General features: G+C 44.5%; 1 protein-coding gene across 7 annotated transcripts in view; it reads right to left on the reverse strand.

Moving 5' to 3' along the window:
• The window catches only part of dac (dachshund family transcription factor), a 207,586-nt gene that overhangs the window by 80,140 nt on the left and 101,092 nt on the right, over positions 1–26,354 (reverse strand). For 6 of the 7 annotated variants that reach the window (XM_018506307.1, XM_018506306.1, XM_018506302.1 and 3 more), the window contains 2 exons: positions 23,108–23,336; positions 20,394–20,456 (listed from right to left, as the gene is read on the reverse strand). In XM_018506307.1, coding sequence (XP_018361809.1) covers positions 20,394–20,456; positions 23,108–23,336 — 292 coding nt within the window. The remainder of the gene's footprint in view (positions 1–20,393; positions 20,457–23,107; positions 23,337–26,354) is intronic. The other variant, XM_018506303.1, reaches the window with a different exon arrangement.

Below are 26,354 nucleotides of genomic sequence, written 5' to 3' on the forward strand. Positions count from 1 at the left end.
ACTTTCATGTGAAAGTAACGGGAGGATTCCGTTTCGTAACACAGAAAAAAAATCTTCGATACCCTTCAGTAAGTACTGTGTATTCGAAGGATTGTATATCCTCGTGAGTCTAATCAACTATTCGGATTTATGTCATATGAAGTAGCGTCAAAGTTAGACCATTTACAATATACTGAAAAAAAGATGTATCAACAGCATTATCTTAATTGAAAATAATTTTATTAATTTAGTAACACACTATTAATGAAACAAATAAAATTTTATTAAAATAAGAGCATGACGTATTTGTTTCATTAATGGTATTATTATATATATATATATAAATTATTAAACAAAATTATTTTTAATTAAAATAATGCTGTTAATGATTTTAATATGGCAATATGATTTTAATTATAACATCATTTTTTCTCAATATACAGAGAAACTAATAAGCATTTGCTGAACTGGCAGACTATAATAATCTGACGATTATTTGTGTAAAAAAGAAAGTACGATAAGAATTCCAATTGCAGCAAATAAAAATCGACATTGCCGACGAGCAAGTCAATTTTTAGGAGGAGGATTGCCGAAACTGTCGACGCTATCGATTAGACAGTGTATCAGGACCACGTGCGCGCACATAAATAATTTCATTCCGATTTACCCCTTTTGGTATCGTCGCCCCGAGGCCCGGGGTAAAACGGGGGCGAGATGCAGGCGCGCGGAGGGGACTGTCGTAACATGGCGCGCGATTCTCTGTTCGACGTTTTCGACGACGATAAGTCGTCCGCCGTTCGATCGCTCCCCGGCTTGCCTGAACGCCTCGATGCTCAGCCGGCAGGCAAAACGCAAATAAACTCACGGATACCGACCCCCTTGCCACAGCCGCTGGATGCCGCAAGCTAACCCGTCGTACCTTGCCCCCCTGCGTATCCGGCAGAGTATATTTAAGAAAAATACACCGTGAGAAAAAAAATCGAAAGTCACTACGCGAGGGATGATCGCACGCGCGACGCGCATATGGAACGGAAAAGTACTCTTACTGATATATCGAGAGCCTTTTTCGAATATTGAAACCGATATCTTTTTCTAAGATCAGTTTTCAGCGGCGCGTAGCCACGTGACAAGTTTTTTTATAACCTACACTCATCGAAATTATTGCCGATTCCACTTTTCGTTTCTGATTTAATATTATTTATAATTTTGAGGATTTTAAATTTTATATAATGAGATTTGTTTGTACTTGATGTATGTCTTTTTTTAGGAATTAATTTTGTTTTGAATACTTTTAATTTAACAAAAAAAAAAAAATATTCTGATGTAAAAGTGATTGATATATACAGATGATACACTGAAAAAAATACTAAATTAAATATAAAATTACTAAATATTTTTTCAATAGTTCTAGGTGAATATTTACTAAATGTAAACATATATTAATTTTATACAAAAATCGTTAATTTAATTTAACTGTCAATGTTTTAATTGAGTAAATATTTATTTTTTGTAAGTAAATGTATATTTAGTACTATTCAAAGAAATATTATGTATCAAGATTCAGTAAAATTTTTTTCCAGTGCATGGTAAACCGTTGGTGATATTCCTATTTTGCTCTCTGGATGCGTACGACGTACGTAGATGCAAACGACGCGACGCGTGTGCGAAAATATACGCGTAAAAGGGCCCTTATCGGGTTTGCGCAAGAATAGGATTCGACGACGCTTCCGAAAGCCATAACCGAAACGGTAACCGCCACCCTCTGACTGATCGAACTTATTCTTTTCCTTCGTGACTCCCGCTCTCTCGTCGCGTATTCGAGTTCCAGCGATAATATTTGGTTGAAAAGGCGGAGGGGGTCCCGAGATGGCAGCCGCGTCATTTTTCTGGAAAATTGAATAGACAAAATCGAATATTTGCCTACTCAACCGACGATTCCCTCCCTATGTCGATTCTTTGATGGAAATCGCTTCGAGAGATAGAGAAAGTGGAAAGATAACGGCAGAAAGATTGAAATCGTCGTAAAAACAATTGGAAGGTAACGACCTTGCTCCGACGCATCGTGCTACTTACAGTTTCAGACTCGGCATTTAGCTCTCGTATAGTGGACGTAGTACGAGAGATGATAAAAATAACGAAAACGTGCGCTTAATCACTGTTTATTAGCACGAAACAAGATGACACTCGCACCCTTTCGCCTCGCACCTTCGCGCTTTCTCATCAACCTACGCTTAATTTCTAACCCTTCCGTGCCATCCGAGCGAGCGAAGGGAAGGTGGGAGCGCCGAGAGTATATTAAGCGACACTCGGAATTACAAATAACAAATTGCAATTTGATTCCCCGTGCGCCGTACTCGTACGGGTGGGGTGTTTCCGCAGGGCCGAGGGCGCAATTTATCATTAGTCCGCCGACAATTTGGTGACGGCCTTGCGACCTCCGTTCTCGCCGAGAGGAAAGGGTATTTTCCTCGCGCACGAGTAGATACATACATTTTACCGTGCCGTTCAAGTATCGACATTTGGCGCATTCGAGTTCCTTTCTCAAGCATAGATTTACTTTCTACATTAATCAGGATATCGATATCTCACTATTAATTTGCATCAATTTGCATCGACTTGTTGCGCAAACTTCTTCCGCTCAGATTATCGTAAGTGGCAGGAAAACTATCATTATCCTTCGGATTCGCGATTGAAAAAAGAAACGAGCAACGTGCACACGAGAGAGTGGCACACTTCCTTCGTATCGACGAGGCGAAAAATACAACGAATCGGAAGATGGTTTCTCGCTTGGAATCATCGCGTACCGGGTGATCCCGAATAAACAGAAGCAGGACTAAGCCGGTGGCAGTGAAGGGACCTCGAAGGACGAGCACACGATGGGTGGGTGGAACGGGAGGGTGAGATAGGAGGCGGACTGAAGCGGTTTATATGGCTACATGGCTAAAGGCGCATCCCCCGAGCCGTATCGATCGTTGACTTTAAAATTCAAAGAGACCGACAATAGCTTCCCTTTCCGACGGGCCTCTGTACTACAATATCATATTCCGTTCCTTTCGTTTCATTGTCTGGTAAAGCCTGCGCTAATAATAAAAGATTGCTACCCTGGAAGCTATGCCAAAGAGAGGGGGAGCAAGGAAAAGCGTGCGCATGATAGAGAGAAAGAGAGAGAGATAAGAGGAAAGATATGACCAGTAGAAGAGAAAGAGTAAGAGAAAGGGAGGCAGGAGCTTGGCTCGGAAAAGTCTTCCCAACTTCGGTGCTACATCATCCAGATAGCCGACCCATAATGCTCCGGTGAAAAGTTCGTCGAATTCTGTGCGAATTTAATATGCCGCGCACGACCGTCCCTTTGTACCGCCTTTGTTACGCCACTGTCATTCCGCAGCGTGCCGGCCGATTTAACTGGAATTTACGTTCTTTTAACTGTGGTTAACACAGGTTACTCAGTTTGTACTCTAAAAAACTATTACAGAAAATCTTTTTTTTTTCTTTCTTTTATACAAGAATAATGTTTGCATGAAAGCATCTTCGATTATACGATAAACTTAATTCATCACGCGATTGTAAGAAACGCAGAAGAGAATAATGTTAAATAACGGGTTAAGAAGACGAAATGCAAAGATGAGACCGAAAAGGGGGAAACAACAGACATTCTTCTGGCAAGAAGCAACAATAAACCCTGTCCAAATTACATAGGTAACGAGGATAGAAAGCGAGATATTTGTACGGGAAGAAAGGGAGGGTATATAGCCGGAGGGGACGTAACAATGGACGATCATATTAAATCATAAATGTAAACGAAGATGGGGCGGTAGGATGAGAAAGATGGAGCTACCGCAACCCCGAATAATGAAACTCCTCGATGTCCGATCAGAGTCAGGAATACAACGTTTCTATATCTACGCTTCGTCATCTACTCGTCGCGATAAAAGTTATTTTACGGTATAAAAAAAAGGATATATTCTTTTTCTCACACGAAGAAAAATTTTAATTTCAATTGCCAGTAAAATAAATGCACGGAGAAAATTTTATATTTAAAATTACTACAATGCGGTAGTAGCTGCGGTCTTCATGTAAATTACAAGTTTAAATGCTATAGTTATTTTTTTAAAAACAATATAACGTAATTTTTACACTTTTTCATAGTAAAAATTTTTTATTACAAAATCAAATATACCTAACAAATTTTGTTTGCGTACCATAGTAAAAATTAACTGTTTTCATGTTAGAATATGGCTTAACAAAATAATTACTTTATTTATGTGATAAAAATTAGTATTACCATAGTAAAAGTTAAGATCGGAATCATGTTGTGAGAGTCCATCGAAAATACAAGACATAGTAAAGTGTAATTTAAAATTGTGTTAAAACTTAATATAAAATTTTCTCCGTGTGTAAATACTGAAATCAATATATAATCTGCTATATTGTTTCTTCTGCAGTAAAGGTGTAGCTTGAGCACAACATAAGCTTGATGTGCTGTTGATGCAATGTGAACCGAAAGCAAATCGAGACTCATCTATGTAGTCACCTGCACGAATTGCGCAAAACTACATACGCGCGATACCTGAATCGAGATTAAACGTTTCGAGGGATGCGAAATGAAATATTTAGCGATCCATAGGGTCGAAACGAACCCACGCGCGATCGGCGAACCCCTTTGTCGGCGCGTTATAGACATCGAAACGAACAGGAATGCAGTGTAACCCCTTTTCACCGCGTGTCGTACACGTTTGGATTATTATAACGTCGAACGCAGCAATGGACTTTTATCTTCCGATCAAACCCTCTCTCCCTACGTAAGTACCACGTAGGTCTTTCTCTCTTCCTCCTTCGATTCTCTCTCTCGTTCACTATCCCAAATATTTCGCAACGGCACATCCGTAAAATTTCTACTTTGCCTTGAATAATCATATAAATAAAATCTTTAATCAATAAATTTGTAGCTATTATTTAATTATCTACTTTTAATTACCTTATCTTTATTTTAATTATCCACTATTACCACATTATTTTAATTATTTAATAATTACTACTTAATAAAACGCGTAACTGGGGCTACTTTGTCTATTAGTCCACGTTATCAACGGTTAATCAACGAAGAAAGCGGCGACTGTATCGCAAAATGACTACGCATGGGAAATATGTAAAAGAGAGCGAGGGAAAGGCAGCGAGAGGAGTGGTGGAAGGAAAAAAAAGATGACGAGTCACTCGCCGGAATGGATTAAGTCGTGTGAATATTGACGCGCGGTGTTGGTTAGATCGATCGGCCGTGTGTTTCACGGAAAGGCGGGCGGGCGGATGCGGACGCTGAATGGACCGGATTGAAATGTCGGGCGGCGTGAATGGCGGCTTAAAAGAAATACATTAGCGCAATGTGAAGGGTTACTTGAAAATAAACTGGAATAAGCGAGTGCTGCGCGCGGTTACACTCAAACGCCACCACCGGTTGATGGTGGTCGGCCGGGCGCATTCGTTCGCGTTCGCCCTTTCGGCGCGGGGCACTCGATCATTCTTTCAATGCAGAAACGACACGCCATCGAGGGTGAGGTCGACTTTATGGACAGCCCGAGATTTTCCACCGAAGCTCGACCGCGTTTTATCCGCGATAGAGAACGGGAACGAGATCTCCATTCCAGAACTAATGCGCCCTTTTCTTCTTTTCCGTAGAAAAGATAAAACGTATACGCATATAAATTTATCGAACAATATGTACAAGTTTATTTTCATGGAAATTGTAACAGTAACTGTAACAGGAGATGACATATTATTTTATAAATTCTAATATTTATAATGTAATACGTATAAATAAATTTATATCATGTACATTGTGAAAAAAATTAGTAAATTTTAATAAATATTTATTTAAACAGTTCTAAGTAAATATTGATTAAATGTAAACATATTTATTTGATATAAAAATCATTAATTAAATTTTTCTTAATGAGTAAATATTTATTTAATAAGTAATTATAAGGTTCCGTATGTATAAAACAATATGACAACTAAAAAGGGCATAGAACCAATATTTAAACAAATTTAATTAAATTAGAATCATAAAGTTAACAAACGTTTCGATTCCGATCGGGTCATTTTCAATGTTACAAAGGTAAATCATAAATAAAAGTACAACTATACAATGTTAAATAAATGAAAAGACCATAACTATAACAATTCGTTAAATTGCCAGCAAATTCTTGTCTTTACTATATAAAAAATTATCCTTAATCTATAATTACAGTTACAACATCTTAAATAAATAATAAAAAAAAAATATTTATTTACTTTAAGGAAATATTTACTTACAATTAGTACTATTCAAAGGAATATGTATTAAGATTTAATAAATTTTTTTCACACACACAGTGTATACAATATGTGTATTATTATTTGAAATACACGACTGGAAACTCGACATGACACAATGAATAAATTGATACGCGTATGCTTACGCATTACGATCGATATCTCTTACAATAGTCGCAATCATATCTGTACGTCGACGAATTACAATCGACATTAGATGAGACAATGATACAACACAACAGTCTATAGCAGGTGCATTATTCGAGCGAATGGTTTACGACAATTTTATTGTCGGCCCCTGGTGTTCAGCAGCCGTATTTAATGTTTTATCCTGTCGCTTCCATCCCTTTCTTCCTTTCTCCCTTCTCCATCACCTTTCCCTCGCATCTCGAGAAGGAGAAAGGGTTAGAATTTTATTTTTCAGCTACACACGCGCGTAAAAGGGCTACGGCGGAGGAAGGCCCTTTCGGATCGTTTCATAAAAGTCGTCTGGCACATTAGTTCTCCTAGATTATTGCCCCGTCCGCGAGTCGGCACTGGGGAACGCGGGATATATTATTTTATTTATTATTTCACTTTAAGGCCACGTCGCGCCTCTCTTCTCTCGCGCCGCCACCGCATTGCCGAGGGATTAAGGCGGACGGGCATAAAGTACGGAAACGCCTCGTTTTGCGTCACCTTGGGATCCCCGCGCGGATACCCGAAGCGCCGACGAGAAGAGACGCTGCTTACAGAGCCGCTCTTGGCCTTCTCGGGAACCGTTCATGTGCGTGGTTTAATTAAGCCAACCGTCTACGTATCGTAAAACGCGGTATACAAAGTTTCGATCGTCGTCTGTGCACGCCGTCGATGCGTATGTATGCAAGCGCGTTCGACCGTAAATAATCTTTAACGCGAGCGCACGCGATTGTCCGATATAATTCAAAGAGGCAGATAATTATAGTAGCGAGAAAAACTCAAGAGACGGCACATACAAGCCGGCACACACAATATACGTGTATTATGTGCAGGCATAGATACGTATGTGCATATATTTTACAAATATTTCGCTTAATATCGCTGCAATTTTAAACAAACATATACTCAGGATGCTTTTCAATTACAATATTCCTAGACATTTTTCTGCGCTCAAACGTTTCAATTTTCAATTGCTGTAATCGATACAGCACTAATGACATGTACTCAATTCGAGAACTATATAGTGTCTTCCATTTGATGTCGTCACGAGTCAACACAAGAGTTGTTCCATCTTTATTTTTTGACTCTCTAAATGTCAAGGCTGAACGATGTCTGTGTCGACTTGTATCACTAAATGGAAAGCACTCATATTAGTCGATTGTGTAACCTTACATTTTTAAATGACAATTGAACAATTACTAATCGTGGCTATAAATAAAAAAAAACGTAAAAGTTCCATCACCACGTCACGAATTAAAAAATACTAATTGTAAGACATAAGAATGGTATTAAAAAATACACCTAACTTTATCCGAAATTGTGCAACGTAAATATTAGTATGTACTTTGTTGCAATTGAGTCGCGCATAACGCTACACTTTGTGCGTTCCTGTGTACTTATATTTGTGTCAAGATGTGTTAAGCAATTGGAAAGCACCGTCAAACGACCGAACGGAGATGAGTGCTCGACTTTCACAGGATACCTCGCTTGTGCTTTTTACGACTCACATCGTCATGTCGCGCGCGTTATCGCATTAAGTCGACTCGCGCGAGCTTCATTCAAATTCTTATTCCGCGAAGGGTAACGAGAATCGCGCTCTCCCTTCGCGAGGGACGCGGGAAAGACGAGTCTTCATAAAATTAAGGGAGTTCGTAACACACGAAATCGTTGTAGCACAGTGTCTTCCGCAAGGGGTGAAGGAGTAACGAAGAGAGAGAGAGAAAGGGAGAAAGAGAGAGACGGCAAAGGCGTCCGCAGCTGCGACATCGCGAAATTACGAGGTGGGACTCGCCGTGCCGCTCCTTAGAGGAAGCGTTGACAAATGACGGAGGCAACTTTTATTATTTTAGATGTCGGCCCATCAGACGTAGGCGGTTACGGCCTCACGAGCCGCGACGTCGACTGGATGTGTTTTACATACATTTTGTAGCAGAGCGGCCCCCGGGGCGCTACGCACCCCCGTTGACAAATGGCTGTGGGGTTTTATTAGACGAACTTTTTAAGGTACTCCCCCGAGCGCGGACGTGTGGTTATACTAAATAAAGATAAGCCCCGCGCCTCCGCGCCGAACGCGTTTTTCTTCGCTTTCCTCCACCATATTTCCCGCGATTTCATTTTGTCTTCTCATTGGCTGCGTTCAGCAGAAAAAGCAGCTTTGCAACTGTTGTAAAATTCTTGAATATGACTGGTTTATACATTTATATTTTTATAACAGTTGCAAAGCTCTGCTTTCTCTGCTGAACGCAGTCATTGTTACTGAAACCGGCGTGTATTTTGTAAGCAGCTAAACGGATCGATTCGTCCTCGTGCTCTATCGTTACAATCAACAGTTTTAATGTATAATAAAAAATTTTTATTCGCGTTTATTCTGAAAGATTTCATAAAACGGTATTACCCTTTTTTTTTCTCAACTTTACGATCTTGTAAAATCACATTTCGCCGCCGCGTCAAACCATCGGAATAATCCTTCGATTTCTCGCGAGAGGAGGCAAGTCGAATGCACGTTTCGCTCGAGAGCATATTTACGCTGGCGATGACAAATGGTTTTTAGCGCTCGCAATGGGTGGATAGGAGTGAACGCTCCGAGACAGCGACGGCCGCGAGAGAGAAAGAGAGGAAGAGGAACGGATAGAGAGAGAGAGAGAGAGAGAGAGAGAGAGAAACAGAGAGCAGCAGAGGGCAGAAGAGAGAACTAGAGTGCTTCGCAGATGCGTCGTGACTGATGATCCCTACTTCCAGATGTACTGTATACCCCCGGTACTTTTATCGGCGCTTGTTTGTTCAGCGAGCTCCGAAATACCAGTGGCAACGGCGTGCCGTCGCAGTGGATCACGCGTGGTGTTGTGCGTCGCGTGGAAAAAAAAAAAGAACGAAGAGGAAGAAGAAGAGGATGAGGAGGAAGAGGAGGAGACAGCGGTGGAAGAGGGAAGCGAAAACGAAGCGACCGACCGCGATTACTGGCGACGAGAGGAGAAAAAATGATAGTTGCATCAACACAACGTGCTCAGAGGCGTATATATATTTATGTGTCGCCTCGCGATGTTGAGCTTTCGTCGTACTCGATGATGGACGTCTATCACGTGAGACAACGTCCGAGGCATTTGCTTCATCATCATCATCTCCTCTCTCTATATCTCCTTTTTCTTTTTCTGCACTCCCGTTCTCTTCTTCCCTTTCTCGTTGTTGGGCTCTGCCTGCCGGTCGGAAATAATTTTTCTAGAGAGAGAACTTTTCCCTTCTCGGCAGATCCGAGTTTCCGATAAAAAGATCGGCTGAATCTCGAAAGAAAGTAGGTGCATATCGACGCAGAGTTCTGAGAGCGATCAAGTAGTTTTCTTTGGTGCAATATAATCGGCACGTACACGAAAGTTATCATCGGAAATCGTTAGATCCGCGTTCGGATTCTGTGTAATAGGGAGCCTCAAGAAATACGAGAGAAAGTCGATCTTTTCGACCGCGTGCGCGAATAGTAACGCTCAAGGATTCTCGGTAGCCACGATTCGACACTGTTTGCTTTAGTCGGTGAGTGCTCGCGCAATTTTCTAGCCCGGGGGAGGCGGGGTATCTCGTGAGAGAGAGGGAGAGAGTACAGTGCGCGGAATTATCAATTAGCGCGACGAGCGGCAGCCACTCTGCGTACGCGGAGCGCAGCTATGTAAATTGAAGAGGTTACACGGTTTTACATATTTCAACAGATTCATGGTGTGCGGGAGGAGAAGCGGGGAAGAGAACGAGAAGGGAAGGGAGGGGAAGGGAGAAAGAGGAGGAGGAGGAGGAGGAGGAGGGCAAGGAGAATGGCGGGAGGAAGAGAGGTGGCGATGGAGGGCTCGGTGGCCACTCGAAAAGTGCGGGCGAAGCGTTTTGTCGAGTGTTTTATGGAAAGCTTTAGAATTGTAGATTTTCTCTCTCCCATAGCGCCCGGCTGGATTTATGACGGCCGACGTACGCGCAAACGTACGAGCGCGATATCCTCGCTACTTGTGCAGCCCGCGCGCGCGCGACAGAAAATATAAAAGGATATTATTTAAATTCTCGAAAAGTCCGCTTTTTGCGCCGACGAGGCGGTAAGCCCGAGTGGCTTCTTCCCGAGAGCGGTCGCTCGCGATCCTCCATCGTCTCGTGGCGAAGGCAAGACGGCGGGTGAAAGTATTCCCGTGCCCCGGTACTCTTCCGCATAATCGATGTCAAAAACATTTTAGAAGCGTTGATCAATGTGGGGCGCGAGGACGTAAGAGAGGGGCAGCAGCGCCGCAGCAGTCACACGCCAAGTTGCTATTGGATTTCAATTGGAAAACGATTATTCTTGTCAAGTGACCGTGGCTGCCACTTCGGCTCGTTTGTCATCGAGATGGAGAACTTCGTTTCTCTTTTCCTCGCGCTGTCACGCGCAGGAAATATCATCGCGCGAGAGGGAGATTTACACTTTTCGTTCTTCTCCTCCTCCTCTTCCTCCTCCTCCTCCACCTCTTGTTCTTTTCCATCTTCTTGATTTTAACTTTTGATTACAGCAATGGATCGTTTAAACCCGAAGGGAAAATTTTAGGCGATTGACGATTTATACAATATTATCTATACAATCTGTACGATCACTATAAAGTCTTAAATTATTTTGAAAAACTTTGGATCTTTTTCTCTATCAATCACCGTGAAGTTTATTTGCATTCTGTATTTGAAATGAGATACTTTCAAACTTAGATGTAATTTTCGTAGTTATATCTACTTGAGATAACTAATGAGTCAATATATGCAGAAAAAATCGTAAGACTCATAACATATTCTCGTAAAACTTGTAAGAACTTATGACTAATATTCTAATTTTATGCGTATGTATCGTAAGACGTACGATTATTCGTAAATATCTACGATTTTTTATAAATTTTATGGCTAGTAAAAAGTTATCTGCAAAAATATTATATAAAGGTACAAGCAAAAATTTAAAAAGTATAATTAAAAATTCTTACAAGCCATATACTTATTTTTTATTATTCTGGACTTAACAAAGAATTTTCATCACTTTAGGAATCGGATTGTATTTTTTACTTATATTTTTACAAATAAATTTATCTGTAAAAAATATAAATTTATCCAACAAAATTCGTAATCAAAATATCAATAGTGCTCAATATTAACTGCACTTAAATTTCATAAATTCTTTTATTAGGTATAGAAGTTACGCACAGGAATTATTAGACGCAAGCCTGAATATCAAAAGAACGCGACGCATCGCGCATTTCGCGCATGCAAAACGTCGCATGTGATCAAAGCACGCGGGGTCGCCCCGAAGGAAGGGAGAATGTGGACGACGAAGGCAGAAGAATCTGATTTCGGGGGCGCAATCGTCGGGAATGCAAAGCACACACAGAGCTATTTGATCTGTATGCATATCGTAACAGCTCTCGCTCTCGCGCTCTCGTGCCGGAGCGCATGCATCGGCGACGACGTACATGCATGTGCACTGCCGTTTGCGAGAGAGAGATGAGAGGGAGAGGAGATGTGGGAGAGCGAGGGGAGGGTGGTGTGGGTCCGACCCCGCGGGGCCAAGCGCGTATTTACGGAAGGGTCGCTGATAACACGCCGACGATTGTGTCCACACACCTCCACCTCCGTGTCCGGTGCCCGGTATGAAGGCACACACATACACACGCGTGTACGCGCGTACGCACGTAAGGGACGCGCACACGCGCGAGCGGAAACGCGCGGCCGCGCGGGACGGACACTGCAAATATTAGTTCATTACCAAAAGTGCCAGTGAAACCGAGGCTGCGAATGGGTAGCACCGCGGAACCGCAGGAACGTTCGTCCGCGGTTTATTTAACGACGCCCTTCCGGCCGCTTTTCAATTAACCGCCTGCCGCTCCCGCTCGCCCCCGTCGACCTCGTTGATCGCCACCTCCACGCTTCAATGGAGGTCTCCTTAATTTCTTATCTGTGTTACGCACCGGGCTTCGACGAGATTTCTTCCAAGTATATCGACTCTTGCCCCCCCATTATACACGGAAGTCTACGTAAAACTAGTAGAATACATGAGGGCCGAATCGATAACAGTGAGATGAGGGTGTAAAGGTATACATATTCCGGCGTTCGCCGGAAGTGCAGCGAGGAATCGCATGTCGCGGGAGTATAAATAAGAGTACATCAGCGAGCGTGTAACCCCTCACTCGGCCGTGTTCAGAGGTCCGCACTACGTAATATACTGACATGTGCGGCGCCGAAGGGGAACCATTTAATAACAATATATCTTGGCCGACCGCGCGATACTGCGTGAAAAATACGCGTCTGATGAAGTAGCGGAAGGTGGTGAAAAGACGGATATTTCAACGTCAAATCGTTACTAAACGGTCTAAACTAATCGTTTAGTTTCTAATTAAGATACATAATAGTTACGAACAACTATAGATGAATGGCTTAACCTTTACAGGAAAGTCGCTATAATGACGCTGAAAACAATGTTATACTTTGAAGTAATTAAGTAATGAAAACAAATAATAAATTGTAACAAATTTTACGTCTGTTGGATATTAAAAGAGCAATGGTAATTCAATTCTTTAAATTAAGAATAACATTTTGTTATTTTTAACTTTCATGTGTCTCCAGAATCTAAATCGATCCACTTCTGTGATTAGTTTCGAAGTAAACAATGTCCATATTAACAATGCAATTAGTAAATAACAATTGGGTTAAATTTAATATTAATCTTAAATTTAATATATTTTCTTGAGTTAAATTAAGTCTTTAATTAAATTGAGCATATTGAGCATGATTTATAGAAATAATTTAAGAAACTCAGATTGTGTGGACATAATTTGACATAATAAATTTAATAGTGTATTCAAGGAAGAGGTTACTAAAATAGACGCGTGGTCAAAGAAATAAAAAATAAGGAATATGTTTCCTAACGTGTTTTCTCATTTTCGCGATAACAGGCTAAACCGCGATCATCGCCGGTGGTCCCATCTAGGCGGCGCGTCCCAATGGCAAATAAAAAAAAAAACGGTGTCACACCGATCGCAAGCTCGTTAGTCAACGTTACTGATGCCGCGACACGAATAGCCCGCATCTTGTTGAGAAAATATCCGACGAAAAACGGCGGCTTAACGAGACAAGAGCGAGGAGTGGGAAAAAATACTGAGGAGAACTAAAGAGGATGACAATTTCACGGTACATTAGTGTCCGGTAGGAGTATCCGGCGGACATGTTTGCGGACGGCGTGACTATAATTATGTTTTTAATTAATCATCATTTTGTCGGTGTCCCGACGAGGCCGACAACGACGACGACGTGGACGCGTTAAAGTCGCCAACGTCGCTCGCATCCCAAAGTTTGCTCGGTTTGGCTCGTTACCGGCCGATGACGTACGTTCTAATAATGCACGTTGGCACAACATGACACCTCTCCTTCTCTTTCTCTCTCTACCGGATGATTCCCTTCGACCCCGTAATACCCGTCGTGTCAGTTCCTCCCATCCCTTGTGCAACGCACTGTTATGCTTGCACCAAAGCCGCGAGTAGGTATTCTCGTCGTTTGTATCTTCAACGTAAATGACCCCAAAAAACGATCGCTTTCCAAGAAAGATTGTATCGTAATATTATTCCGCGAAAAATAATCTGCCTCTATTATTTATTGCATCCATCAAAATTCCTTTACTTCCTAGCAAAATGCCGCATAATATTAGCAAAGTATTTGCATACAAAAGTGACTCGTTGTCGTCGGCGTTCCCCGAGCGTTGAGGGATTAATTATCATTTCGGACAAACGATGTCACGGCACTTTCTGCAACGTCCGGTCGATAAATAATTTAGTCGAGTTAATAAAATAAATGTCGCTCAGCCTCTCCCAGACACTTCCTTTCCGCGCTCACCCCTCTCGGGAGCAGCCTGTCGTCTTTTCAGAAGGCGCGACGACCTCGAGACTTCTACTCGCTCGCCCCGAGAAGTTTACGAGAGTCGGAAGATTTACCGTTGATGTAACAAGCGCGTTAGCCAGTTGTACTCCTCTTCTTTCCAACTCTCGTTGTCTTACTTCCCTCCTTTGTCGTGCTTCAGGAGAGCTACCGAAACCCGCTTTTATATCACTTTTCATTACTCGCGTATCCATTAATCTGTCTATGCTGCTTTATTCTCTCGCCCAGCGCTCTCGATTGATGTTGACGCGTGACTTTTACGATTCCTTTCGTGCCGCGTCGCGATCAATCGAGACGTGCACGCGGCATCGTGGAAGGATGACGGATCTATTATCATCGTTCGGAGGACGTGAAGGACCTACCTCACGACCGTCCGGTCACGACAAGATCGTGACATAACCTGATCGCCCCTGCGTCGTCCTTAGAACAACCCGTCGTCGATAAGCGGCCGATAATCGGTTCGGGGAAGGACCCCCCGATCGATCAAGTTATACCTAAAGCCGAACGCAAACTAACCAGGCTGCTGTCGTGAATCGATGTTTTTCGACTGAACCATCTATCGATTTCCATGCTGGATCTTCCTTCGAATCACGCAAGCGAACGACGACGCTCCGCCGAGGGAAGAGAAGACGCGTCGCGCAAAAAATCGCCGGGCTAATTGTCGTCTGTTGTTGGGATTAGATCACGGGACCGTCAGGCATAATCGATCGGCGGAGAACGATCGAAAGTGATCAGGCGAGGAACATATAAGCGACCGGCGATGAATTTTATACCTGCTTCGCGAGCCGAGGTCCGCTCTCGTAAAATTAAGGCAACCCTAAAGCCCAATCGAGCATCCGCTCCCCTTTTCCATCACTATCTCTCTCTCTCGAATGCAGATCGCATTTCTTTAAATATCTGAGTAATTGCCCAGTCAATCGCGCCCGCACACCGGCAATTACATACGAAAATTATGTTGGAAAATTACTGGGTGGGCAAATGGAAGAATCGAAGAACGATACAACGGAACAACGCGCCGTAGGAGAGAAAGATGGAAGTACGAGAGTGATAGCGTGACTAACGCGCGCTTTGTCAGCGCCGGGATAATCGCATAGCGATTCTCGCGCATAATTCACTTTACTTTGACGCAATTTGCCATCTTGCGATTTTGCTCGGATAAAGCCCTCCACCTATGGTGTGAGTATTGAGACGCGAGAACGGCCACCACCGTCGACGAACGGTATTCTGACGGCGCGGCGCACGCGCTTGAGGATTATTTATAAAAGGGAAATAACTGGCGAAGCAATCATCGCGCCAATGCAACGTAATAGCATGTCGTAACAATTAATCGCGAAAATCAGTCGCGGCAATAAGAGAATGAATTAAAATATATATAGGTTGTAACTAAAATAAGAAGAGAAATTTCTGGGGCGAATTATCCATACATGAAAGAAAGTTCATATAAACATTTACAAGGTTGTCAAAATTACATAACTATTCTTTAAGTAAAAAAAAAAAAGATTTTTCCTGATACTTTCAATAATATTTTTTGTATTTTCATCCTAATTTGGAAATCGTCAAATATTTTATTGCGAGAGCAGTTTAATATATCAATATAAATTACTATTAATGTTGTTGACAGTGCTTCTATTTAATTATTAAGTTAGTAGTATTTTTAGACTGTGTGTAGGTGTAATGTACACATTAACCCGAATTTATAAAATTAGAACGACATTCTAGTACCTAACATAAAAAAATAATGACAGTTCCAGTAGCACTTTTTATAGTTTTATAATTTTTTTATAATAAAAAAAAGTTCCACACTTTTTATATCAAAATGCCATTTGTTTAATTTTGGTTTATTGGTATACCAATTGCGGAACTTTTTTGTATTTTTTATAAATAACTACAGAACAATAAAAAATGCTACTGGAATTTTTATTATTTTTTTTATATTACTAGAATGTGTTAACTTTATAAATCCGAGTTAATATACGTGCATTGTATCGAGTTTACAGATGTATGCCTGTATGAACTTTTTTTCAATACGAAGAGCTCAGAGGGTCTCCAAATTTGTTCCTTTATTTTACTCCTTGTATTAGGTGTTAAACTTAATTCCTGCCGTTTTTCGTCTCCAAAATTGATTTGTTTCGAAGGGAAGATGAATGAATACCTTAATCAAAGTAATTTCCTTCATTTTCTATTTTATTACTAATTAATAATACTTTGTTAATAATACTTTGATTAAGGTATTTCCCTTCGAAACAAATCAATTTTGGAGACGGAAAACGGCAGGAATTAAGTTTAACACCTAATATAATTGACGGACAGAGAAGAACAATCGAACATGACCTTTGATAGTACGAATTCATGTCGATATACGCGTTAATAAGCGGACAAGGCGGAAATCGTCGCGTCGCGGCACATCACGTAATTATGGGGATTCTCGTGACGGTATGCTGACAGCTCGAAGCCCGGACCGGTTGCCGTGTAAACGGTATTAATCACAATACGCGTATTTGCGCGCACGTCGCATTGCTGCCGTACGTGTAACTATAGTTACCTCTGTAGGTGTTTGAGCCGTGTGCCTGTCCGCGCGCTGACAGTTCGTTTGAACGCAATTAGCGTGCCGCTCGCGATGGTAAGAGAACGAGAACGGCTCTCGGCTATCGTCCGCGCGATCGCCGAGTCGAATTAACCATTTCGCCGCGCCCGTAGCGCCGCGATAGACGAGAGAGGCCAATCGTTTGACAGCCGAGACCGATCTCGCATTGAGATACTATTTTTTCGATCTACGTTTATCCGCGGTTACGTGATAAGCGCCTATTCCCACGTAATTTGTACGAAATGGCGTACATTTTATCATCAAGTTTCTTGTACTTGAAAGTTAGTTTGCTGTCTTATAATACATAATGGTTAGCCGAACGTGATGAATCAAAATGGTAAGATGTAATATATTAACGCATGATGATGCATAAATCTGCATCGCGAACACACATGTACAGTTTAATTGAAAAAACAAAAAAAAACAAAATTATTTAGACGTTCATGAGAAGTGCTTGTTAATATCAAATTATGTTTCATATTCTATGAAAATTAAAGCATTTTATATCCTTAATCTTTTCATTAATCGGATAAAACGTTAATGTGCTCATCGAATTGAAACGAATCGTTCATGTTAAGCTAAGTGTTATACTAAATGAATAGGATCATCTCGATCATGCCATTCTCGAGATACGACTCGACGTCAACGTCGGCGGTAATCGCGCGTGGTTATCAAAGCGGCAAGAGGTAAAATATCTTACGACGCGTTTCGACGTGTGTGTCGTTTTGCATCCGTCGATATACTTCTTTGTGGACACGGCAGCCACGAAACCATGACCGTAAATGTAAATGGGCGACGTCATCTCGCTGGTACGACGCAGGAGGGATAAGACGAAAGAAGGAGAGGAAGCAAGAAGCGAACCCCAAGCACGATGAAAAGAGAGGGAGTGAGAAAGGAAGCAGAAAGAGTCGATCGTAACGACGAGGCTTAACTTTATGAATATTATTTTCCAGCAGATGTCCTGGACGATAGGACGTCGTCGCCGTCGTCGTCGTAATTAATGACGTCGTGGGTGAGACGGGGAGGGGTGGCTCCAAGTTCGGAATAGGTTGAAAAGAGACAGAGGACAAGGTAACGGATCGGGAGTGGCGAGAGAGGGGACGAGTACGGAGACGCGGAGGCAGGCAACGCGTAAGGGGATGCCTGACGATAAGGAACCCGTAGCAAGGCAGCGAGAAACTGATGGCGGATGGTAGTTGGACGACGACAGACAATGCGCCTGAATTATGCCGGAATGACTGGGTAGTTTTAAAGCCAGGAAGCCGACATTAGCGCATTGATACCGAACATTCTGACTGCGGGGAACCATTAATATTACTTACTTCATAACGCGCGAGCCGCTGCCGCAACGTGCCGAGGGTCGACGGGAGCGCGATGGAAGCCGCGTGTCTCTCGCAACTCCGCCTTCATCCGCTTGTAACAACTGCTTATCCGCCAGTCATATATTTCCAAAATTCGATTTTATAAATATTATTCATGATAAAAAGGGGGAAAATAATCGATAGATGCAGTTATAATGATAAAATTTGCGATTATGCAACTGTAAACGCTATGGCACACAGAAGAAACTTAAGCAGTAAAACGTACCGTGATACCAGGTTGATATAAGATTTAATTGACCGAGCTGGCGGATAGACTTGAGGGGAAATGAGAGTTTTCCTCCAAGCGAGTAGATCAAATGGATTAGCGAGAACAAATCATCGGGATTAAAACGCGGGAGCGAAGGGGATGAGAGAGGGCGAAACAAACGGCAGAAGGAGCAACGCAGTCTTCGGTCGCAGGCTTGAACGTTGTAAAATCAAAAGGACAAACAATTAATAAAGTCGGCGCCGTCGATTAATCAGAATTTAACTCGCAGTTAAATACTCGAGGATCGCCCTCGGCTGCGCGGCTGCCGGCGCGTATCTCGAGGGAACGAACGAACGCGCGGGCCACGCAGGATAAACAAAGGTTTACATCAGTGTCAGTCGCAACAAGTCCGAATTCGTCTAGGGTTCTCGCCATGAATATTCACGGTGCGCTCGCCGGTCCGCCGCCCTTCCACAGCAAACCACCCCCGTCGCTCTCGCTACTCCGGTCCGTTTCCCGGCCCCTCGTGTCCCCCCTTCCCTCCCCCCCCCCAGCCCGCTCTCCGCATCCACATCCGCTCCCCGTGGCCTCGTGCCCATTTACCACCCCCTGCGATATCCATCGAACGGCCACCAGTCAAAGGCTGAAATCACAATACGCGTTTGTCCGGTTGACGAAGTCGACGGTGGGGTCGACGGTAAAGCAAATAGGACGAGAGAGAGAAAGAGAAAGGGCGGCGCACAGGCGGGCGGGTAAGCGCGTGCGGGGGCCGAGTGAGTGGTCGGCGGCGGGGGCGGGGGCTCGACCAGTGGTCATTGCCTTTGAATTGGAAATTACGTTTCGGACGGCCAAGTGTCGATTTTCACCCCCCGTATTAACGGCTCTCTCCGCCAGACTCGCCGTGGAGGTGCGAGGCTTCGTTTCATCTTCTCGCACCTACTGCACCTCCTCGGCGAGGGTGAAATTCAAGATTTTCGGAATGCCGTTTGGCACACGTAGCGCCTCTTCTCTCGTCTTCTTTGTGTCTCGTAACCTTTTGTTTTTGCAGAGTTACAAGTCCAAAGGAGGAAGAGAGAGAGAGGGAGAGAAAGAGAGCCATAATGAAGTAGAGCCTGCTGCTTCGCACCCTCTCCGCTGAGATCGACGAGGGGGTGTGTGGGTGCAAAGCCCCTTTCCGAAATCAACCCTTTCGAAGCAGCGTTGGCTCGTTGGTAGGCGCGAGTATTTCGCAAGCGCTCGAATGATTTAATCCCCGAATGATGGACGGGCACGTCGCGACGATGATCTGCGTGCCGTGAAGTGACAAGTGGTTAGGATCACGCGGAAACCTCGGTGGCTCGCTCTCTCCGGCCGCGGCGGCGGCGGCGGCGGCGGCTGTGTTGGTGTCGGATGAAACGGAGGCCGTCGGTCGGTTGGATGGATTTTGCGGCGTATAGGAGAGGGATAGGGTGCACAGCGCGGTGGGAGAGAAGGGCTCTCGCACCATACAAATCATGTTGGCATTACTACGTCAGGCCTGGACTCAACTTGTCGCGCAACCGGAAACTCGATACCGCTTCTCCGGTAATACTGATTTATCGGAAGTGCAGCGGCGGCCTAGGCCGCGCGTCATCGAGCTCGATATACGCGTTGCGTTCTGTATTTTTGCTGCCGTCCGTGATGTAGCGCGATTTTTCCGGCTAATCGAGAATTACGGGTTCACGGGTGAACGGCGTTGCATGAACCCCCTCTCGCAACGGGCGCTATCACTCGTGCGCTCGAAACGCATTCGAAATTTCTGCGTGAAAACCCAATGACCGCAAGCCACGGTCCGGTACGATTTTTTCCCTTCCCTCCACATCCTTTATCATTTCTTTTTAATACGATTTTGATGTCCTACCTTTCGAGATGTTTGACAATATCTTCGTAGGCAGCTCGGCAGTTTTCCCAAACCGTCCCGGACCTGTGGAGCACAAAACAAAAGGCGGTTACGACACGAACAAAATGGAAAAGAAAGCCTAAGCCTCGGATAAAACGGCGACTAAAATCGAAAGGGAAACGAAAGGAGAAACGCGTTGTTTCGCGATCGTAGTACTAGTCGCATAATTCTGTGAGAGGACACGACTGATTAAGAGTCCTCGTTCCGTCTCATCTCGGCTACGACACGATTCCGACCATTGCCGAACGCACCGAGAATGAAGAGCCTTTGATGTCGTTGATTAAAAAAAAGAGATGTCAGCGCGGTAGGAGCAGAGTTAATTTGCGACCTAGGATCGCGCCGGTCGCGGGGGAGGGGGCAAAAAAAGATAGGGGAAAGAAATGGATAAGTTAATCATGGGGAGGGGGGGGACCGGATCTTCGTTTGCGTAATATAAAAACGAAACGGAAATCAGGCATCAACGGCGCTTTGAAAATGCCCAAGTACATTATCCTGAAGAGAAATTCCGGGATCCAATGTCAATACGCCTGACACGGTTTCCACGGACTTGCGTTGACGATTCGTTGTGTTTGCACGGCGGGAAACGGATCTCGATGTCAATGGAGAAAAGCGAGAAGGAAAAGCGAGAAGCAAACGGAGAGGAAAGCCGTACGTGTCATCCGTGGAAACTGGTCGAAGAGGTCACGCAGGGTGACGAAAGGTTGGCGCGGGGAAGTTGGACGGAGGGAAGAAGGAGATACGGCGAGTTAAGGGGTGGCGGCAAGGCAGGACAAGAAGGGAAAGCGGGTGGACGCGGTGACGGTGGTGGCGTCGGTGTCCCAGGATGGGGTTGCGTTGAATTAATCATATTCCGGTGTTTGTCGTGGCGCCCCCAGACGTAATCCGTCTTACCTCCCGATCTCTCTCGCTCGCTCGCTCCTCCGTCGCGATAGATTTGCATTTTAATTAAAAGCAAAGCGCTGAAATCATAATGCGAAACGTGCGGCGCCGCCTTCACCGTGTCATTATACACGCCCGCGCGTATGCGTGTACGCGCGTTGCTAGCATACACGCACACGTTCTCTCGCACGTTGTTACTACATTCACTCACGAACGCACATCGTGTTGTTAAGAAAGATTGAGACGCGTTAAAAATCCGGAGCGTCGGCTTTGCATCGATATAATAATTTATATACAAAGTGCGTAAATCAGATTGTTCAGGGAGAGAAAAAGTATCTCTTTAATATGTTATTTTTTCGTCTTCAGTTATTATTTATTTTGTTCGACGGGGTTACCAGAAATCATTCTCCGACGAAGAACCGACCGAAAGGAAGAAATTATCAAATCCCTGTGTCTACCGCTAAGTCCCGATTTTCCGGGCGCGCGCCGCCTAAAGCGAACACACGAGCAAAGGGGGTAACAGTTAGTAGGATGGGGCTAATTACACGGGGCGGATGTAATCGAAAATTAAGGCGAGTCTCCGTATCCTCGAAAGCTTCGGCCGGCTACGGGAGCGTATCGCGGGGCAAACGGGAACGTACCGAGAGCATCTATTAGAAACGCGTTAACAAATGCCGGGATTAGCCTCGTGTCTATCCCCTCGAGTAAAGACGAGGATGTTGCTCCTTCGGTGCTCCTTTCTCTCTCTCTCTCTCTCTCTCTCTCTCTCTCTCTCTCTCTCTCTCTTTCTCTCAAGTCTCTGCGGCTCTCCGCACACTTCACGAAGCCGAATAAGCCGCGATATTCGTCTTGGGACCACGCGTAACGCGGCAAGGATTTGCCGTCTCAAGAAGGCCTTCATGTCTTCAAAGATGGCCTAACACCACAAGAGGGATCTAAATGCTAGTAGAATCTCAAGGTCGATCCAAATCATGAATAATAACACGTCTTGAGACAACGCGAGAGATTTGCCACGTCTTTGTGCAAGATTAAATTATTTCTCTTAATTATTTTTTATAAGCGAACGGCTTATTATACACAATCAAGCTGCTTTACTCGATCGGAAATAAAAATTCAATAAATTTACAAAACTTGCTTGATCGTATATACATATATATATACATCTAAGAAACAAGATTAGTTATCGACGCGTTAGTGCGCATCGCGGTGTAACGTAATCCAAACCGAGTAAACAACGAGCGTCTGAGAAAGTGAAATCGAAGGAAGACAAAAAAAAGAGGATAGCGAGGAGAAGTGCAAGAAGGAGAAAGAGATCAAGCGGTGTCAAGACTCCTCGAATTTCCACGGCTTCGCTGTCTCTTCCAATCCTCTTAAAGTCGTATTCTTTTGGCCTCGCCGGCCAAAGCAATCGCCGTGAGGCACTCAGAACGGATAAATCCAATTTCCGAATGAACTGTCGATTAGCGCGAAAGCAAGTGCAAAACTATAGAATCGAAGAACGGAACTCGAAGCTTTAATTTTTCTGAAAAGCACCGAACGAGAGTTTCCATTTCATTCTCTGTCAATTTTATCGTGCCTCTCCTCGCGCATTGCGCGAGATGGCTTATTACCATCTCGTCCGATACGACTTGTCCCCAGCTCGTAAACCTTGGGGAGGAAGTTAATGAAAATGTTTCCCGCTGCGCGAGGAAGCGCAGTTTCCGGAACTCGCAAGAGAACGACAGTTTGCGGTTTCTCGACGCTTCTGACACGCCGAGATGAACCGCGAAGAAAGGAAGGAGGGGGGGAAGACTCACCTCGCGAGGGCTTCCATGTTGGTCATATTCGGGTTGACCTTGAGACCCTGCTCGGCCCGAGCCTGTGCTTGCGCTTGCAGGTGATGCGGTAGACTGGCCGGTGACAGGATAGCGGTATGTCCTGCACCTGGATGCCCGCCGAGCTGCATGAACTGCATGTGGCTCAGGTGCGTGGGTGGGTGATTGTATCCATTCGCCAGAAGCGGTGACTTCTCCATCCTCGGTACGTCTGCAAGCAGAATATACATGCATTTAAGATTCCGTTATACATCGTACGATTTAAACAACATACGCAACGTGACGTATTATAACCTCCCTCTCACCTCTCTGCGAAGAAACTGCGTAAATTCAATTATCGATCATCCTCCGCCTTTCATGGCTACGGCAATGGCCGGGAGGAAGGCTCGTGAGATGAGAGAGAACCAAAGACTGACTGGGTAAGGGGGAGGAGAACGACCGTGTATCCGGATTTCACCGGAATCGGGTGAGACGTGTAGCTTCTGGCGAGCCAAGGATAAAGAGCGCTTTTGCGGACTTGATGGATCGCTGTGCCGCTTAACCAAATATCAATCACAACAGGCGGCGGCGCGCGTAGCCTCTGCATATAATCTGCGCGTTGATTCGCGCGTCCGCCGTTAGACCCGTGTGTTTGCGCGACGCCTTAGCTAGCCACCGTGATGGATACGCTCGCGAATCCGTGGGGCCTCGGGTAAACCGCCGACCCGGGGTTTCATCGCCTGACTGTATCGATGCCTCTTCCTCTCTCTCTCGTGTCGGGTTTATTTCCTATATATTCGATATCGGACGATAGCACGCCTGTATTATTCTTCGTGGTTCGCCATCGTCTCGAATCCTCGATTTTTCAAAACAAGCGCGACCGACTCTTTCCCTTCTTCTCTCTTTCTCTCGTTAGTCGGCAACACGGAGCGATAATATATGCGCAGTCACGTTTTTTGATCGATGCCACGTACCTTCGGCACGTGTCTCCCGTCGTGGGGAAAACTCGCGAGAAGAACGACACGACGTCATGCGCCAAGTCTCGCTGTTTATTATACCGACACGCAGAACTAGCATCGATATGTTTTCTCCTAGAATGCAATTCGGTGTCTATATACAATTCTACATACTCGGATAACGTAGATTTACTTTGGCATCTAACAATCACGTTTATTAATCACGTTATACGCCTACCCGCCTATGTGCGAATGCATACATCTATTTGAAACATGTCGAGGTCAATCCTTCACCGCTCGGGTGAGGATGAAATCTCGAATTCTTTCTTAAGTGGTCTAGGATAAACTCGACGGTTTCAGAGGGCTCTCTATCGCGATTTATTGTGTCTTTTCTCAGAACCGTCATCCACGCTGACCTGTGAAATATTGGATAAACTATACTGTTGTCATTGCCAACCTGACCGACGTGTACTTTTGGAGCCCAAGACCGAGCGCGAGAGAGAAGAAGCAGGAGAGGAAGAAGCAGTAGGGGTATGGAATGAGTGGTGCCTATTCATTACAAATTATCTAAATGGCAGTGATTTCGGCGGACCGGCTGGCCGTTTGACGAGTAAGTGGCGGGTTCGCCGGTTCCAGTGACTGTCATTCCGTGCCGGCCGCGGGCCAATTGGCAGCCGACGGCCAACGGGCGACCGAATCGTCCGACAACCACTGCGGGACCCGGCCCATGACCGGCCCTAAAATTGGACTTATTACAACTTATAGAGCGCGATTTGAACGCTCCGCTCAATAACATACATTATCCCCAATCCATATGATTTAATGAAATCCCTCTAAACTCGCCACTTAGCCTCAGTACCTTCTCGCGCAGCGCCCCTTTTTGTATATGTGCCCTCGCACGGACTGGCACGTATATACGCGAAAGAAAGGAAGGGTGAGACCGAGAAACGGATACAAAAGCAAGAAAGAAGACACGTTATATCGTAGAAACCTAAAACGTACGTTTTGCGATTTTACAGCTCCGACAATACGTATTTACCAACCACAATGCATGCAGCGTCGGCATTCCACGATCAATGAAGACGTTTCGAGGTCCTTGACGCACATCGCTAGTCTCCTTCGGAGGAAGATAAGAACGATGCGTGCGCGTCCTTCTCTTTTTTTAAATGTAAAATATCCATCGTCTAGTTGAACGCTCTATTTATTATAAGCGAATACTCGAGCAAGAGAGTGGACATGCGACGCACAATTATACCTGAGAATCGTCGCGTCTGGTAAGAACGGACATCTTTCGAGAAGACATCGGGCAAAGGCTCGAAAGAAGGGGGGCCATTCCGGGCGGCTCAATCACCCTCCGGTCGCTGGGACCCTAAAGCCGAATGCGAAAGACGATAAAACACAATTTGAGCTAAAGACTGCACTCCTATAACCTCCCGCCCCCTGCCTCCGCGCAGACGATGAACGCTCCCCGCCACCTCCCCTGGCCCTTCCCCTCCCGGAGCTGATGAGGTGACAACCCATAATTATACAGACCGCTTTCTGTCTGAGGCTGACTGCGGTGGCATGCAGAGGAGAGGCCTCCATCATCCTCCTCCGTTCTCCTTCGCTCTCGCCCCGCCGTCGCCTCATCTCTTACCTCTTACCCCTATTTCCTTTTCTCCATTCTTCTCCGTCTCTTTTCCGTTCCTCTCCCCCTTCATCTGCGTCTCCCCCTTTCGCCATTCTTCTCCATTTTCTTCTTCTTCTTCTTCTTCTTCTTCTGTATGTGTACGTGTATTTGTGTGTGTTTCTTATTCTCAAGTTGGTCCAGGAGGTTCCGGGCCTCAACCGCCCTGACGCTTAATAGTGATATGTACGTTTTCTTCACGTGAGGAAGAGTCGAAGGTGGAGCGAGTCGAAGCGAAATGACGGAGGGGGAGGAGGCAGACTGACCGGAGTAGTCGCTTCCACCCGTGCCACGCCGTCCCGTGCCCGTAGGAGAAGAATAACTTCTGCTACTTCTTTCCTGGTGTTAATTACAAAACGCGAGAATAAATTGCCGGGCTAAATGAGTGCCCGGTATCTCTCGTCGGTCTCGTCACGTCTCTTCCTTCGTCCTACGACTCGCCGCCGTCATGACGGTCGAATGAATGAAGGCTGAACCACGTATGCACAACAAATGGAATTTATTAAGCATCATAAAATCGACTTTTTCTCTTAGTAAGTGATAAACTGCAACATTATATACTCCTGTATGTAATTCAAAGATGTATTCCATCAAAAAATTTAAATTATAATGTATATATATATATATA

The sequence above is a fragment of the Trachymyrmex cornetzi genome, unplaced genomic scaffold (genome assembly GCF_001594075.2).
Source record: "Trachymyrmex cornetzi isolate Tcor2-1 unplaced genomic scaffold, Tcor1.1 scaffold223, whole genome shotgun sequence".
Lineage (NCBI taxonomy): Eukaryota > Metazoa > Arthropoda > Insecta > Hymenoptera > Formicidae > Trachymyrmex > Trachymyrmex cornetzi.